General features: G+C 45.1%; 2 protein-coding genes across 3 annotated transcripts in view; one reads left to right on the top strand and one right to left on the bottom strand.

The window, feature by feature from the left end:
* The first annotated feature begins 2,856 nt into the window (after positions 1-2,856).
* Positions 2,857-11,043, top strand: LOC106586032 (guanine nucleotide-binding protein G(I)/G(S)/G(O) subunit gamma-13-like). Of its 2 annotated transcripts, none has more exons than XM_014172828.3 (3): positions 2,857-3,336; positions 9,348-9,445; positions 10,777-11,043. In XM_014172828.3, the coding sequence occupies exons 2-3, from the start codon at positions 9,348-9,350 to the stop codon at positions 10,880-10,882; spliced, it is 204 nt and encodes a 67-aa protein (XP_014028303.1). In that variant the 5' UTR covers positions 2,857-3,336; the 3' UTR covers positions 10,883-11,043. The 2 variants fall into 2 exon arrangements, with proteins under 2 accessions (XP_014028303.1, XP_014028302.1); XM_014172827.3 differs by lacking the exon at positions 2,857-3,336 and adding an exon at positions 4,799-4,873.
* A 434-nt stretch (positions 11,044-11,477) lies between these two features.
* Positions 11,478-16,989, bottom strand: part of LOC106591468 (chromosome transmission fidelity protein 18 homolog) — a 51,788-nt gene continuing 46,276 nt past the window's right edge. The window contains exons 16-18 of the mRNA XM_082956611.1: positions 16,299-16,400; positions 13,300-13,366; positions 11,478-11,772 (exon numbers count right to left, since the gene is read on the bottom strand). Coding sequence (XP_082812737.1) covers positions 11,651-11,772; positions 13,300-13,366; positions 16,299-16,400 — 291 coding nt within the window. The 3' untranslated portion in view covers positions 11,478-11,650. The remainder of the gene's footprint in view (positions 11,773-13,299; positions 13,367-16,298; positions 16,401-16,989) is intronic.

Genomic DNA, 16,989 nt, shown 5'->3' with positions numbered 1-16,989 from the left:
AAAAGCCATTTAAAAAAAAAAAAATCTGAGCGGGTAGATCTCGGCTTGTGTTTGGACCCAGATATGAAAAAAGGCTGACCACCTCTCGCCCAGCCATTCTAACAGTGGAAGCCAGGATCTGTGAGAAACTATGATAATAAACGATATAGATCACAGTGGTGTGGAGACCAGTGGACCACTATAGAGATCACAGTGGTGTGGAGACCAGTGGACCACTATAGAGATCACAGTGGTGTGGAGACCAGTGGACCACTATATAGTTCACAGTGGTATGGAGACCAGTGGACCACTATAGAGATCATAGTGGTGTGGAGAGAAGAAAGTAAGACAGTGGAACCCATCTCAACATGACAGAAAGTAAGACAGGGAAACCCATCTCAACATGACAGGGTACCCCCTTTATAAAGGGTACCCCCTGTATATAGCCTCATTACTACCCGGTACCCCCTGTATATAGCCTCATTACTACCTGGTACCCCCTGTATATAGCCTCATTACTACCTGGTACCGGTACCCCCTGTATATAACCTTGTTATTTTGTTGTTGATCTTAAATTAAATGTTTTACTTTAGTTTGTATTTTCTTAAAACTGGTTAAGGGCTTGTAAGTAAGCATTTCACTGTAAAGTCTACACCTGTTGTATTCTGCGCATGTGACAAATAAAATGAGTTTTGATCTGTATTCCCAGTCATGTGAAATCCATAGATTAAATCCTAATGAATTTATTTGAATTGACTGATTTCCTTACGAACTGTTAACTCAGTAAAGTCTTTGGAATTGTTGCATATTAATTTATTTATTTTTTTATTCAGTGAAGTTAAACTATTGTAATTGGTATTTTGGGCTGCCTATGTAAAAACGTACAGAATATGGTGCCATTTGGCAGACAAGCTATCTGGGTTTTTTAACCTCCTCTTCCTTCCTGTCTGATATCTGAAAGGTAAACAGCAGTTCGTTGACGTCATTACGGGGTTAGAGTCTGTCTCTCAGACCAGCCTGTTCAGGTTAGACTGAACTCCAGCCAGTCCGTTTCATTTGCCTGATGGGATTTCCATACAGGTGCTCTCTCTCTCTCTCTCTCTCTCTCTCCCTCCCTCCTCCTTTGACTACCAAACATAGCGGCGCCACTGATCTCTCCCGGGGAAAGAGGGAGTGTCTGATAGAAGACAGGAGGAGAGAGGGAGAGAGGGAGAGTCTAATAGAAGACAGGAGGAGAGAGGGAGTGTCTGATAGAAGACAGGAGGAGAGAGTGAGAGAGGGAGTGTCTGATAGAATACAGGAGGAGAGAGGGAGTGTCTGATAGAAGACAGGAGGAGAGAGGGAGAGTCTGATAGAAGACAGGAGGAGAGAGGGAGAGAGGGAGTGTCTGATAGAAGACAGGAGGAGAGAGGGAGTGTCTGATAGAAGACAGGAGGAGAGAGGGAGTGTCTGATAGAAGACAGGAGGAGAGAGGGAGTGTCTGATAGAAGACAGGAGGAGAGAGGGAGTGTCTGATAGAAGACAGGAGGAGAGAGGGAGAGAGGGAGTGTCTGATAGAAGACAGGAGGAGAGAGGGAGAGTCTGATAGAAGACAGGAGGAGAGAGGGAGAGAGGGAGTGTCTGATAGAAGACAGGAGGAGAGAGGGAGAGAGGGAGTGTCTGATAGAAGACAGGAGGAGAGAAGGAGAGAGGGAGTGTCTGATAGAAGACAGGAGGAGAGAGGGAGAGAGGGAGAGTCTGATAGAAGACAGGAGGAGAGAGGGAGAGAGGGAGTGTCTGACAGAAGACAGGAGGAGAGAGGGAGTGTCTGATAGAAGACAGGAGGAGAGAGGGAGAGAGGGAGCGTCTGATAGAAGACAGGAGGAGAGAGGGAGAGAGGGAGTGTCTGACAGCAGACAGAGGGAGAGAGGGAGCGTCTGACAGCAGACAGGAGGAGAGAGGGAGCGTCTGATAGAAGACAGGAGGAGAGAGGGAGAGAGGGAGTGTCTGATAGAAGACAGGAGGAGAGAGGGAGAGAGGGAGTGTCTGATAGAAGACAGGAGGAGAGAGGGAGAGAGGGAGTGTCTGATAGAAGACAGGAGGAGAGAGGGAGAGAGGGAGAGTCTGATAAGACAGGAGGAGAGAGGGAGAGAGGGAGTATCTGATAGGAGACAGGAGGAGAGAGGGAGAGAGGGAGAGTCTGATAGAAGACAGGAGGAGAGAGTGAGAGAGGGAGTGTCTGATAGAAGACAGGAGGAGAGAGGGAGAGAGGGAGTGTCTGATAGAAGACAGGAGGAGAGAGGGAGAGAGGGAGTGTCTGATAGAAGACAGGAGGAGAGAGGGAGAGTCTGATAGAAGACAGGAGGAGAGAGGGAGAGAGGGAGTGTCTGATAGAAGACAGGAGGAGAGAGGGAGAGAGGGAGTGTCTGATAGAAGACAGGAGGAGAGAAGGAGAGAGGGAGTGTCTGATAGAAGACAGGAGGAGAGAGGGAGTGTCTGATAGAAGACAGGAGGAGAGAGGGAGAGAGGGAGCGTCTGATAGAAGACAGGAGGAGAGAGGGAGAGAGGGAGCGTCTGACAGCAGACAGGAGGAGAGAGGGAGCGTCTGATAGAAGACAGGAGGAGAGAGGGAGAGAGGGAGTGTCTGATAGAAGACAGGAGGAGAGAGGGAGAGAGGGAGTGTCTGATAGAAGACAGGAGGAGAGAGGGAGAGAGGGAGAGAGGGAGTGTCTGATAGAAGACAGGAGGAGAGAGGGAGTGTCTGATAGAAGACAGGAGGAGAGAGGGAGAGAGGGAGAGTCTGATAGAAGACAGGAGGAGAGAGGGAGAGTCTGATAGAAGACAGGAGGAGAGAGGGAGAGAGGGAGTATCTGATAGAAGACAGGAGGAGAGAGGGAGAGAGGGAGAGTCTGATAGAAAACAGGAGGAGAGAGGGAGAGAGGGAGTGTCTGACAGAAGACAGGAGGAGAGAGGGAGAGAGGGAGCGTCTGATAGAAGACAGGAGGAGAGAGGGAGAGTCTGACAGAAGACAGGAGGAGAGAGGGAGAGTCTGACAGAAGACAGGTGGAGAGAGGGAGAGAGGGAGAGAGGCAGTTCCACAGGCAGACGATAGAAGCGGATTGATCTCTCTCTCTTGCGCTGTAGTCGGTCCTGTCTACCGGGAGCTGCTCGAGCGTTTCCTGATTTTTTCCACTCTAACCACCGCCAATTCCCCGTTAGAGCTCGAGGCCTCCACTTGTACCATTTTCGTTAGTTTTGGGAAAGGAAAGGGGGGTGTAAATCGCGTGTTGTCTGTCTGGGAACATCGGCTAAACCCAGGGCTACAGCTCATCTGGGTCAGAACCTCACGACCAGAAGCACCAGGTCTCCGGTAAAACGGTAAGAATCCCCCGTCCTCCTTCCGTGATGAATCTGTTAATAGTGTAGTAGCATCATCATCCGGTCTGTCATCGTCTATACCGTCTACATCATGTAAATAAATCTCCGTTAGATAGGCCCCAGTTTATACCGTGTATACCGTCTACATCATGTAAATTAATCTCCGTTAGATAGGCCCCAGTTTATACCGTCTATACCATCTACATCATGTAAATAAATCCCCGTTAGATAGGCCCCAGTTTATACCGTCTATACCGTCTACATTATGTAAATAAATCCCCGTTAGATAGGCCCCAGTTTATACCGTCTATACCGTCTACATCTTTTTTTTAGTCTTTTAATATAAGGTAAAAGGCATTAGGGTTAACAGTGGTTAACGTTAGGGCATTAGGGTTAACAGTGGTTAAGGTTAGGGCATTAGGGTTAACAGTGGTTAAGGTTAAGGCATTAGGGTTAACAATGGTTAAGGTTAAGGCTTTAGGGTTAACAGTGGTTAAGGGTAGGGCATTAGGGTTAACAGTGGTTAAGGTTAGGCCATTAGGGTTAACAGTGGTTAAGGTTAGGGCATTAGGGTTAACAGTGGTTAAGGTTAGGCATTAGGGTTAACAGTGGTTAAGGTTAGGGCATTATGGTTAACAGTGGTTAAGGTTAGGGCATTAGGGTTAACAGTGGTTAAGGTTAGGGTATTAGGGTTAACAGTGGTTAAGGTTAGGGCATTAGGGTTAACAGTGGTTAAGGGGTTATAGTTTTAAATCAGATTTGATGACTTTATGGCGGTGCTGCCTTCAGAACAACATTCATAAGGAGAAACGCTTTTAGGCTAATAGAGCACCGGGTAACGTTTATACCGTTTAATAACGTGTATTATATCAGCATAATAACATCTCTGGATATAGATGCCATTTCTATTCTCTAGATAAACACCCGGGTAACGTTTATACCGTTTAATAACGTGTATTATATCAGCATAATGACATCTCTGGATATAGATGCCGTTTCTATTCTCTAGATAAACAACCGGGTAACGTTTATACCGTTTAATAACGTGTATTATATCAGCATAATAACATCTCTGGATATAGATGCCGTTTCTATTCTCTAGAAAAACACCCGGGTAACGTTTATACCGTTTAATAACGTGTATTATATCAGCATAATGACATCTCTGGATATAGATGCCGTTTCTATTCTCTAGATAAATACCCGGGTAACATTTATACCGTTTAATAGCGTGTATTATATCAGCATAATAACATCTCTGGATATAGATGCCGTTTCTATTCTCTAGATAAACACCCGGGTAACGTTTATACCGTTTAATAACGTGTATTATATCAGCATAATAACATCTCTGGATATAGATGCCGTTTCTATTCTCTAGATAAACACCCAGGGTTTAACGGTGTGCTGTCTTTTTCTTTGTTTGATCGAGATAATGTGTTTTTATTTTCCCGGGCAGGATGAGATTATCGGTTTATTTAATAAATAAAAAATAGGGCAGATGAAAAAACAGACGGAGGACAGCAGCTGCATCACGGTAACAGCTCTCTGGTTTTGTCTCGACGTTAAAAATTAAACGTTATCTGTTATCTTCTCTGTATAAAAACCGGTTTTGGGTTAGGGATTTAACGTTGTGTTCTCAAAACCGGGGGATTTACCGGAACTGAACGACAGAAACGACGTGTTTTTCCTTCCGTGAAACGGCCGTTTGTGATGATGAGCGCGGAGACCGGGGAGAACAGAGAATCAGTGACGTCTATAATAATCATTTCACACTATAAAACAATTATATATATATATAATATATATATATATATATAAACACAATCATAGACTTCTATAAATATATAACCACATTTTAAATCAGAAGTATACTGTATTCGTATTGAGTGTCTATGTATATATGATCCTATCTGAGCTATATAATAATATAATATAAATCAGTAATATATAATAATATAATAAATATCTGTAATATATAATAATATATATAATATATCTGTTACTGTTGCTCAGCTAAATGACCTAAATAAAGGCACATGACCCAGTTTCATCAGTCACACACACACACACACACACACACACACACACACACACACACACACACACACACACACACACACACACACACACACACACACACACACACACACACACACACACACACACAAACACACAACACACGTACGTTCTGGTCATATAGGAGACTGTGTATAGATATGTCTGGTAGCAGAGTGTAGACTGTATAGATATGTCTGGTAGCAGAGTGTAGACTGTATAGATATGTCTGGTAGCAGAGTGTAGTCTGTATAGATATGTCTGGTAGCAGAGTGTAGACTGTATAGATATGTCTGGTAGCAGAGTGTAGACTGTATAGATATGTCTGGTAGCAGAGTGTAGTCTGTATAGATATGTCTGGTAGCAGAGTGTAGACTGTATAGATATGTCTGGTAGCAGAGTGTAGTCTGTATAGATATGTCTGGTAGCAGAGTGTAGACTGTATAGATATGTCTGGTAGCAGAGTGTAGTCTGTATAGATATGTCTGGTCGCAGAGTGTAGACTGGTAGCAGAGTGTAGACTGTATAGATTTGTCTGGTAGCAGAGTGTAGACTGTATAGTAGCAGAGTGTAGACTGGAAAGATATGTCTGGTAGCAGAGTGCAGACTGGTAGCAGAGTGTAGACTGTATAGTAGCAGCGTGTAGACTGTATAGATATGTCTGGTAGCAGAGTGTAGATTGTATATATATATGTCTGGTAGCAGAGTTTAGACTGTGTAGACATGTCTGGTAGCAGAGTGTAGACTGTATAGACATGACTGGTAGCAGAGTGTAGACTGTATAGATATATCTGGTAGCAGAGTGTAGACTGTATAGATATGTCTGGTAGCAGAGTGTAGACTGGTAGCAGAGTGTAGACTGTATAGATATGTCTGGTAGCAGAGTGTAGACTGTATAGATTTGTCTGGTAGCAGAGTGTAGACTGTATAGTAGCAGAGTGTAGACTGTATAGATATGTCTGGTAGCAGAGTTTAGACTGTGTAGACATGTCTGGTAGCAGAGTGTAGTCTGTATAGATATGTCTGGTAGCAGAGTGTAGACTGGTAGCAGAGTGTAGACTGTATAGATATGTCTGGTAGCAGAGTGTAGTCTGTATAGATATGTCTGGTAGCAGAGTGTAGTCTGGTAGCAGAGTGTAGACTGATAGCAGAGTGTAGTCTGTATAGATATGTCTGGTATCAGAGAGTAGACTGTATAGATATGACAGGTAGCAGAGTGTAGACTGTATAGATATGTCTGGTAGCAGAGTGTAGGCTGTATAGATATGTCTGGTAGCAGAGTGTAGACTGTATAGATATGTCTGGAAGCAGAGTATAGACATGTCTGGTAGCAGAGTGTAGACTGGTAGCAGAGTATAGACTGTATAGATATGTCTGGTAGCAGAGTGTAGACTGTATAGATATGTCTGGTAACAGAGTGTAGACTGTATAGATATGTCAGGTAGCAGAGTGTAGACTGTATAGATATGTCTGGTAGCAGAGTGTAGACTGTATAGATATGTCTGGTAGCAGAGTGTAGAATGTATAGATTTGTCTGGTAGCAGAGTGTAGACTGTATAGTAGCAGAGTGTAGACTGTATAGATATGTCTGGTAGCAGAGTTTACACTGTGTAGACATGTCTGGTAGCAGAGTGTAGACTGTATAGATATATCTGGTAGCAGAGTGTAGACTGTATAGATATGTCTGGTAGCAGAGTGTAGACTGGTAGCAGAGTGTAGACTGTATAGATTTGTCTGGTAGCAGAGTGTAGACTGTATAGTAGCAGAGTGTAGACTGTATAGATATGTCTGGTAGCAGAGTTTAGACTGTGTAGACATGTCTGGTAGCAGAGTGTAGACTGTATAGATATGTCTGGTAGCAGAGTGTAGTCTGTATAGATATGTCTGGTAGCAGAGTGTAGTCTGTATAGATATGTCTGGTATCAGAGAGTAGACTGTATAGATATGACTGGTAGCAGAGTGTAGACTGTATAGATATGTCTGGTAGCAGAGTGTAGGCTGTATAGATATGTCTGGTAGCAGAGTGTAGACTGTATAGATATGTCTGGAAGCAGAGTATAGACATGTCTGGTAGCAGAGTGTAGACTGGTAGCAGAGTATAGACTGTATAGATATGTCTGGTAGCAGAGTGTAGACTGTATAGATATGTCTGGTAACAGAGTGTAGACTGTATAGATATGTCAGGTAGCAGAGTGTAGACTGTATAGATATGTCTGGTAGCAGAGTGTAGACTGTATAGATATGTCTGGTAGCAGAGTGTAGAATGTATAGATTTGTCTGGTAGCAGAGTGTAGACTGTATAGTAGCAGAGTGTAGACTGTATAGATATGTCTGGTAGCAGAGTTTACACTGTGTAGACATGTCTGGTAGCAGAGTGTAGACTGTATAGATATATCTGGTAGCAGAGTGTAGACTGTATAGATATGTCTGGTAGCAGAGTGTAGACTGGTAGCAGAGTGTAGACTGTATAGATTTGTCTGGTAGCAGAGTGTAGACTGTATAGTAGCAGAGTGTAGACTGTATAGATATGTCTGGTAGCAGAGTTTAGACTGTGTAGACATGTCTGGTAGCAGAGTGTAGTCTGTATAGATATGTCTGGTAGCAGAGTGTAGACTGGTAGCAGAGTGTAGACTGTATAGATATGTCTGGTAGCAGAGTGTAGTCTGTATAGATATGTCTGGTAGCAGAGTGTAGACTGTATAGATATGTCTGGTAGCAGAGTGTAGAATGTATAGATTTGTCTGGTAGCAGAGTGTAGACTGTATAGTAGCAGAGTGTAGACTGTATAGATATGTCTGGTAGCAGAGTTTACACTGTGTAGACATGTCTGGTAGCAGAGTGTAGACTGTATAGATATATCTGGTAGCAGAGTGTAGACTGTATAGATATGTCTGGTAGCAGAGTGTAGACTGGTAGCAGAGTGTAGACTGTATAGATTTGTCTGGTAGCAGAGTGTAGACTGTATAGTAGCAGAGTGTAGACTGTATAGATATGTCTGGTAGCAGAGTTTAGACTGTGTAGACATGTCTGGTAGCAGAGTGTAGACTGTATAGATATGTCTGGTAGCAGAGTGTAGTCTGTATAGATATGTCTGGTAGCAGAGTGTAGTCTGTATAGATATGTCTGGTATCAGAGAGTAGACTGTATAGATATGACTGGTAGCAGAGTGTAGACTGTATAGATATGTCTGGTAGCAGAGTGTAGGCTGTATAGATATGTCTGGTAGCAGAGTGTAGACTGTATAGATATGTCTGGAAGCAGAGTATAGACATGTCTGGTAGCAGAGTGTAGACTGTATAGATTTGTCTGGTAGCAGAGTGTAGACTGTATAGATATGCCTGGTAACAGAGTGTAGACTGTATAGATATGTCTGGTAGCAGAGTGTAGACTGTATAGATTTGTCTGGTAGCAGAGTGTAGACTGTATAGTAGCAGAGTGTAGACTGGAAAGATATGTCTGGTAGCAGAGTTTACACTGTGTAGACATGTCTGGTAGCAGAGTGTAGACTGTATAGACATGACTGGTAGCAGAGTGTAGACTGTATAGATATGTCTGGTAGCAGAGTGTAGACTGTATAGTAGCAGAGTGTAGACTGTATAGATATGACTGGTAGCAGAGTGTAAACTGTATAGATATGTCTGGTAGCAGAGTGTAGACTGTATAGACATGACTGGTAGCAGAGTGTAAACTGTATAGATATGTCTGGTAGCAGAGTGTAGACTGTATAGATGTCTGGTAGCAGAGTGTAGACTGGTAGCAGAGTGTAGACTGGTAGCAGAGTGTAGTCTGTATTTATGTAATGTGTGTATAATGTAACGTGTGTATTATGTAACGTGTGCATTATGTAACGTGTGTATTATATAACGTGTGCATTATGTAACGTGTGTATAATGTAACGTGTGTATTATGTAACGTGTGTATTATGTAACGTGTGTATAATGTAATGTGAGCAGATGGAGGACCTGGACCTTCCCCAGATGAAGAGAGAGGTGGAGAGTCTTCAGTACCAGCTGGCCATCAACAGAGAGAAATCCTCCATCACTGTTACTGAGTAGGTAGTGTCCTTCTGGTCTCTGCCCCCGTGTCCTTCTGGTCTCTACCCCCCGTGTCCTTCTGGTCTCTACCCCCCCCGTGTCCTTCTGGTCTCTACCCCCCCGTGTCCTTCTGGTCTCTACCCCCCCGTGTCCTTCTGGTCTCTACCCCCCCGTGTCCTTCTGGTCTCTACCTCCCCGTGTCCTTCTGGTCTCTACCCTCCCGTGTCCTTCTGGTCTCTACCCCCCCGTGTCCTTCTGGTCTCTACCCTCCCGTGTCCTTCTGGTCTCTACCCTCCCGTGTCCTTCTGGTCTCTACCCCCCCGTGTCCTTCTGGTCTCTACCCCCCCGTGTCCTTCTGGTCTCTACCCCCCCGTGTCCTTCTGGTCTCTACCCCCCCGTGTCCTTCTGGTCTCTACCCCCAGGGTCCTTCAGGTCTCTACCCCCAGAGTCCTTCAGGTCTCTACCCCCCGTGTCCTTCTGGTCTCTACCCCCAGTGTCCTTCTGGTCTCTACCCCCAGTATTATGACAGGTGTTGTTTTACAGGGTCATCCATAGTAGTATGATAGGTGCAGTGTAATGTGTTGTTTTACAGGGTCAGCCACAGTTGCATGTCCCTCCCTGGAAATCATTATGGGTTTAAATGCCTTGCTCAAGGTCACATCAACAGATTGTTCAGCTTGTTCTGCTCCGGTATTCAAACCAGCGACCTTTCGTTGACCGGCCCGGTGCTCTAACCACTAGGCTGTTGCACTTTGGTTGACATATTTAAAGCTGTTCAGGCAGAAACAATAGTTGTGAATAGTTTGGATTGTTGGGTCAGGTTGTAAAAACTAATTCTCATTTAGGATTCAATCTAGCAACCTTGTCTACGCCCGGGATTCAAACTAGCAACCTTGTCGACGTCCGGGATTCAAACTAGCAACCTTGTCGACGTCCGGGATTCAATCTAGCAACCTTGTCTAAGTCCGGGATTCAAACTAGCAACCTTGTCTAAGTCCGGGATTCAATCTAGCAACCTTGTCGACGTCCGGGATTCAATCTAGCAACCTTGTCGACGTCCGGGATTCAATCTAGCAACCTTGTCGACGTCCGGTATTCAATCTAGCAACCTTGTCTAAGTCCGGGATTCAGTCTAGCAACCTTGCCTAAGTCCGGGATTCAAACCCATCGTGGGTTTTTAAAGGCAAATGTTTCCGCGTTCGGGGAGATCCTATTCACGGTAAACGATGTCGGCCCAATCAGAACCTTTAAAAAACACCTAGAACCTCAACCTGAGATCGGATTGAATCCCAGTGGATCGAGGGGTGTGGTCTAACGGGGTGTGTGTGTGTGTGTTTTCTCTCGGCAGGCTGGTGAAATGGATCGAGGGGTGTGTGTGTGACGACCCGTTCCTGAACCCAGAGCTGATGAGGGCCAACCCCTGGGTGGAGAAAGGCAAATGTGTGATCCTCTAACGGACGCACACACGGATACACACAACACTGAGACACACACACACACACACACACACACACACACACACACACACACACACACACACACACACACACACACACACACACACACACACACACACACACACACACACACACACACACACACACACACACACACACACACACACACACACACACACACACACACACACACACACACACACACACACACACACACACACACACACACACACACACACACACACACACACACACACACACACACACACCAAGTTATCCCGTCCTATTTATTTGTACATCCATGTCTATGGTTTTAGTTGAAAGTAGTCCCCTTCCTTCCTGTGAGCAGAATGTCCTGCATTGAAAGTAGTCCCCTTCCTTCCTGTGAGCAGAATGTCCTACATTGAAAGTAGTCCCCTTCCTTCCTATGAGCAGCATGTCCTGCATTGAAAGTAGTCCCCTTCCCCTGTGGCGCTGCCGCATGAGGCCCCCCCCAGGCAGCTGTCCTGCATTGAAAGTAGTCCCCTTCCTTTCTGTGAGCAGAATGTCCTGCATTGAAAGTAGCTCCCTTCCTTTGTTAAAAGAACCAGATAGAAGTTTGTTGTTAACTAAAATCACACTTTTTATTGGCTTTTTACCCCACTGTCAATCAGAATACAAATGTTTTTATTGGCTGTTTCCACTGTCATTCAAACATAATAAAGAGGTTGTTTGACAGATTGACTCGTGGTCATTTACATACTAACATTCTAACGTGTGTGTGTGTTATAGCAGTTCTCTGATGTAGACGTTGCGTCGCACGGCGTTGGACACGCCCTCGTTGAAACGGAACCACACGTCACTGTTGCCAACCGCTGTCCCCATGGCAACCTCCACACACACCTCCCCTAGTGACAGACGGAGAGAGAGACAGTTTATGGTAAAACACACACAGATACAGACATATGAACAATGTTCCCTCATCAGCCCCCAGACTGCCCCGTGTCTCCCCCCCCCCGGGGACTGAGACAGTAATATCAGCCCCCAGACTGCCCCGTGTCTCCCTCCCCCGGGGACTGAGACAGTAATATCATCCCCCAGAAGAGAAGAACCAGCCTGACCTTCCTAAAGCAGAGTGGTCACGTCCATCTCCAAGACATTCCTAGTCCATCAACTGGTTGTTGTATAGGCTTACATTTTTTTTTAAAGCCATTTAAAAAAAAATTATCTGAGCGGGTAGATCTCGGCTTGTGTTTGGACCCAAAAAGTAATCGTGAACCATTACCGCCGTTCTAGAGTTTTCTCTTGTTAACACTATAAACGTGTCCCTTTACTGTGGCTGTTGTGATCGAATCAACACGATATTAGACACTTTCAATGCAACATACCGAAACAAAACGAACTACGCAAGAGAGTTTGTTGTAGGCAGAACGCATCGGAGTAGGATTCTATTGCATTGACACGCACTACTCAGCTCGTACACAGACCGGTGCGCCATAACCAATCAGAGCTGCAGTAGGCCTATATGCAAATAGACCATTGCCATATATGGATCTGTGCCATTCACTTTGAACTGGACTGTGTTTACAGCATGAGCGGTCGTGAATAGATGAACTGGACTGTGTTTACAGCATGAGCGGTCGTCAATAGATGCACTGGACTGTGTTTACAGCATGAGCGGTCGTGAGTAGATGCGCTGGACTGTGTTTACAGCATGAGCGGTTGTGAGTAGATGCACTGGACTGTGTTTACAGCATGAGCGGTCGTGAGTAGATGCGCTGGACTGTGTTTACAGCATGAGCGGTCGTGAGTAGATGCGCTGGACTGTGTTTACAGCATGAGCGGTCGTGAGTAGGTGCACCTGTTTTGAGATCAAATCAAGAGCTGCATTTAGCCACGTGTGCATATTGTTAATATCCTTTGCTAGTTAGTGAGTTATTAGCCAAGTTATAGATCATTTATAGTCAGCAATGGGGGATTGATTGCAGGTAACAATACAATAAATGTAATGTTACCTGTAGCAGAGATGCTACGTTAAATGTATTGTTACCTGAATCACAGATGCTACGTTAAATGTAATGTTACCTGTAGCAGAGATGCTACGTTAAATGTATTGTTACCTGTAGCAGAGATGCTACGTTAAATGTATTGTTACCTGTAGCAGAGATGCTACGTTAAATGTATTGTTACCTGTAGCAGAGATGCTACGTTAAATGTATTGTTACCTGTAGCAGAGATGCTACGTTAAATGTATTGTTACCTGTAGCAGAGATGCTACGTTAAATGTAATGTTACCTGTAGCAGAGATGCTACGTTAAATGTATTGTCACCTGTAGCAGAGATGCTACATTAAATGTATTGTCACCTGAACCAGAGATGCTACGTTAAATGTACTGTTACCTGTAGCAGAGATGCTACGTTAAATGTAATGTTACCTGTAGCAGAGACCACCTGTGGTTTCTCCTTGGGGGCGACGGCTCGGCCAAAGAAATCCACCTCCGGCTGCAACACAGACGACATTTTAGTAATTTAACAGCGCTCTTATCCAGTCATTAACCTGGTTTCAGAGTCTAATACACACCATCTGTCATTAACCTGGTTTCAGAGTCTAATACACACCATCTGTCATTAACCTGGTTTCAGAGTCTAATACACACCATTAACCTGGTTTCAGAGTCTAATACACACCATCAACCTGGTTTCAGAGTCTAATACACACCATTAACCTGGTTTCAGAGTCTAATACACACCATCTGTTATTAACCTGGTTTCAGAGTCTAATACACACCATCTGTCATTAACCTGGTTTCAGAGTCTAATACACACCATTAACCTGGTTTCAGAGTCTAATAGACACCATTAACCTGGTTTCAGAGTCTAATACACACCATCTGTTTTTAACCTGGTTTCAGAGTCTAATACACACCATCTGTCATTAACCTGGTTTCACAGTCTAATACACAGTATCTGTCATTAACCTGGTTTCAGAGTCTAATACACACCACCTGTCATTAACCTGGTTTCAGAGTCTAATACACAGTATCTGTCATTAACCTGGTTTCATTAACCTGGTTTCAGAGTCTAATACACACCATTAACCTGGTTTCAGAGTCTAATACACACCATTAACCTGGTTTCAGTCTAATACACACCATCTGTCATTAACCTGGTTTTAGAGCTCCTGGGATCTGGGCTCATCACCCTCTCTCTCCATCCCTCCATCTTTCTCTCAGTCTCTCCCTCCCTCTCCATCCCTCTCTCTCCCCCTCCATCTCTCTCTCTCTCTCCTCCATCCCTCTCTCTCTCTCCTCCATCCCTCTCTCCCTCCATTCCTCCCTCAGTCTCTCCCTCCCTCCGTCTCTCCCTCCCTCCGTCTCTCTGCATCCCTCCATCTTTCTCTCAGTCTCTCCCTCCCTCCCTCCCTCTCTCTCTCTCCCTCTCTCTCTCCCTCCCTGTCGTGATTCTCTCCTTCCTTGAGATTAGCTTTGTCCTCCTAGATATACCACATTAACACCACTCCATTCTGTTAAATCCACGAGGAAGAGAACCAGTGCACATTTCAGAAATATTTCTTAAATATTTATCTTTATTTCATCTTTATGGATCTTTATTAATCAAGTGAGAAGTTAAAAACAAATAGATAAGAGCATTGGGGTGAAGGCTAGATGGAGAGATACTGGAGAGAGAGAGAGAGAGGGAGACAGATGGAGATAAACTGGAGAGAGAGAGAGAAAGAGGTACAGAGATAATTACGTAAAACACCAAATATTGTCTGACTGACTGACAGAGTGACTGACAGAGTGACTGACTGTGAGTGACTGACTGACTCACTGTCTGACTGACTGTCTGAGTATCTGCCTGTCGCACAGTCTGACTGTCTGAGTGACTGACAGTGACAGTGAGTGACTGACAGTGACAGTGAGTGACTGACAGTGACAGTGAGTGACTGACAGTGACAGTGAGTGACTGACAGTGACTGACAGTGACAGTGACTGACTGACAGTGACAGTAGGTGACTGACAGTGACAGTGAGTGACTGACAGTGAGTGAGTGACTGACAGTGACAGTGAGTGACTGACAGTGACAGTGAGTGACTGACAGTGACAGTGAGTGACTGACAGTGACAGAGAGTGACTGACAGTGACAGAGAGTGACTGACAGTGACAGTGAGTGACTGACAGTGACAGACAGTGACAGTGACAGACAGTGACAGTGACAGACAGACTGACAGTGACAGACAGTGACTGACAGTGACAGACTGACAGTGACAGACTGACAGTGACAGACTGACAGTGACAGTGACAGACAGTGACAGTGACTGACAGTGACTGACAGTGACAGTGAGTGACAGTGAGTGACTGACTGTCTGAGTGAGTGACTGATTTGCTGTATTCAAAGAACAGCTTCTACCCCCCCAAGCCACCAGACTCCTGAACAGCTTCTACCCCCCCAAGCCACCAGACTCCTGAACAGCTTCTACCCCCCCAAGCCACCAGACTCCTGAACAGCTTCTACCCCCCCAAGCCATCAGACTCCTGAACACCCCCCAAGGCATCAGACTCCTGAACAGCTTCTACCCCCCCCCCCCAAGCCACCAGACTCCTGAACAGCTTCTACCCTCCCCAAGCCACCAGACTCCTGAACAGCTTCTACCCCCCCAAGCCATCAGACTCCTGAACAGCTTCTACCCCCCCAAGCCATCAGAATCCTGAACACCCCCCAAGCCATCAGACTCCTGAACAGCTTCTACCCCCCCCCCCCAAGCCACCAGACTCCTGAACAGCTTCTACCCCCCCAAGCCATCAGACTCCTGAACAGCTTCTACCCCCCCAAGCCATCAGACTCCTGAACATCTAATCAAAAGACTACCCCAAACTATTTGCATTGTTCCCTCCCCCCACACTGCTGCTACTCTCTGTTGTTATTATCTTTTGCATAGTCACTTTAATAACTCTACCTACATGTACATATTACCTCAACTAACCTGTGCCACCTGTATATAGCCTCCACATTGACTCTGTACCGGTACCCCCTGTATATAGCCTCCACATTGACTCTGTACCGGTACCCCCTGTATATAGCCTCCACATTGACTCTGTACCGGTACCCCCTGTATATAGCCTCCACATTGACTCTGTACCGGTACCCCCTGTATATAGCCTCGCTATTGTTATTTTACTGCTGCTCTTTATTACTTACTTGTTACTTGTATACTTATCAGGATTGAAAAAAACCTGCATTCTTGGTTAGGGCCTGTAAATCAGCATTTCACTGTAAGGTCTACACCTGTTGTATTGATCTAGGATCAGATCCACCCCTTTCCAAATAAAGGTGTGTGAATACTGTGTGTGTGTGTGTGTGTGAATACCGTGTGGGTGTGTGAATACCGTGGGTGTGTGAATACCGTGGGTGTGTGAATACCGTGTGTTCTCACCCTGATCTCGACTACAGTGTTCCTCAGGATGTTCTCCAGCCTCTGCTGGTGGTTCCTGACTGACGACGTCGTCACCACCTTAGGCTGCTTCACCTTCTCCTCCTGAGACAGACAGACAGACAGACAGACAGACAGACAGACAGACAGACAGACAGACAGACAGACAGACAGACAGACAGACAGACAGACAGACAGACAGACAGACAGAAAAAACATGATTTGAATCCACACTCTGGTACCCCCCCTACACACCATGATCCATTCTCTATAATCTAACACCCTGGTATCCCTACACACCATGATCCATTCTCTATAATCTAACACTCTGGTACCCCCCCTACACACCATGATCCATTCTCTATAATCTAACACTCTGGTACCCCCCCTACACACCATGATCCATTCTCTATAATCTAACACTCTGGTACCCCCCCCCCTACACACCATGATCCATTCTCTATAATCTAACACTCTGGTACCCCCCTACAATCCATTCTCTATAATCTAACACTCTGGTACCCCCCCTACACACCATGATCCATTCTCTATAATCTAACACTCTGGTACCCCCCCTACACACCATGATCCATTCTCAATAATCCAACACTCTGGTACCCCCCTACACACCATGATCCATTCTCTATAATCTAACACTCTGGTACCCCCCTACACACCATGATCCATTCTCTAT

The sequence above is a fragment of the Salmo salar genome, chromosome 10 (genome assembly GCF_965601325.2).
Source record: "Salmo salar chromosome 10, fSalSal1, whole genome shotgun sequence".
NCBI classification, from domain to species: Eukaryota; Metazoa; Chordata; class Actinopteri; order Salmoniformes; family Salmonidae; genus Salmo; species Salmo salar.
The sequence above is the reverse complement of the archived record's forward strand: the minus strand, read 5'-3'. Positions and strand labels throughout refer to the sequence as shown.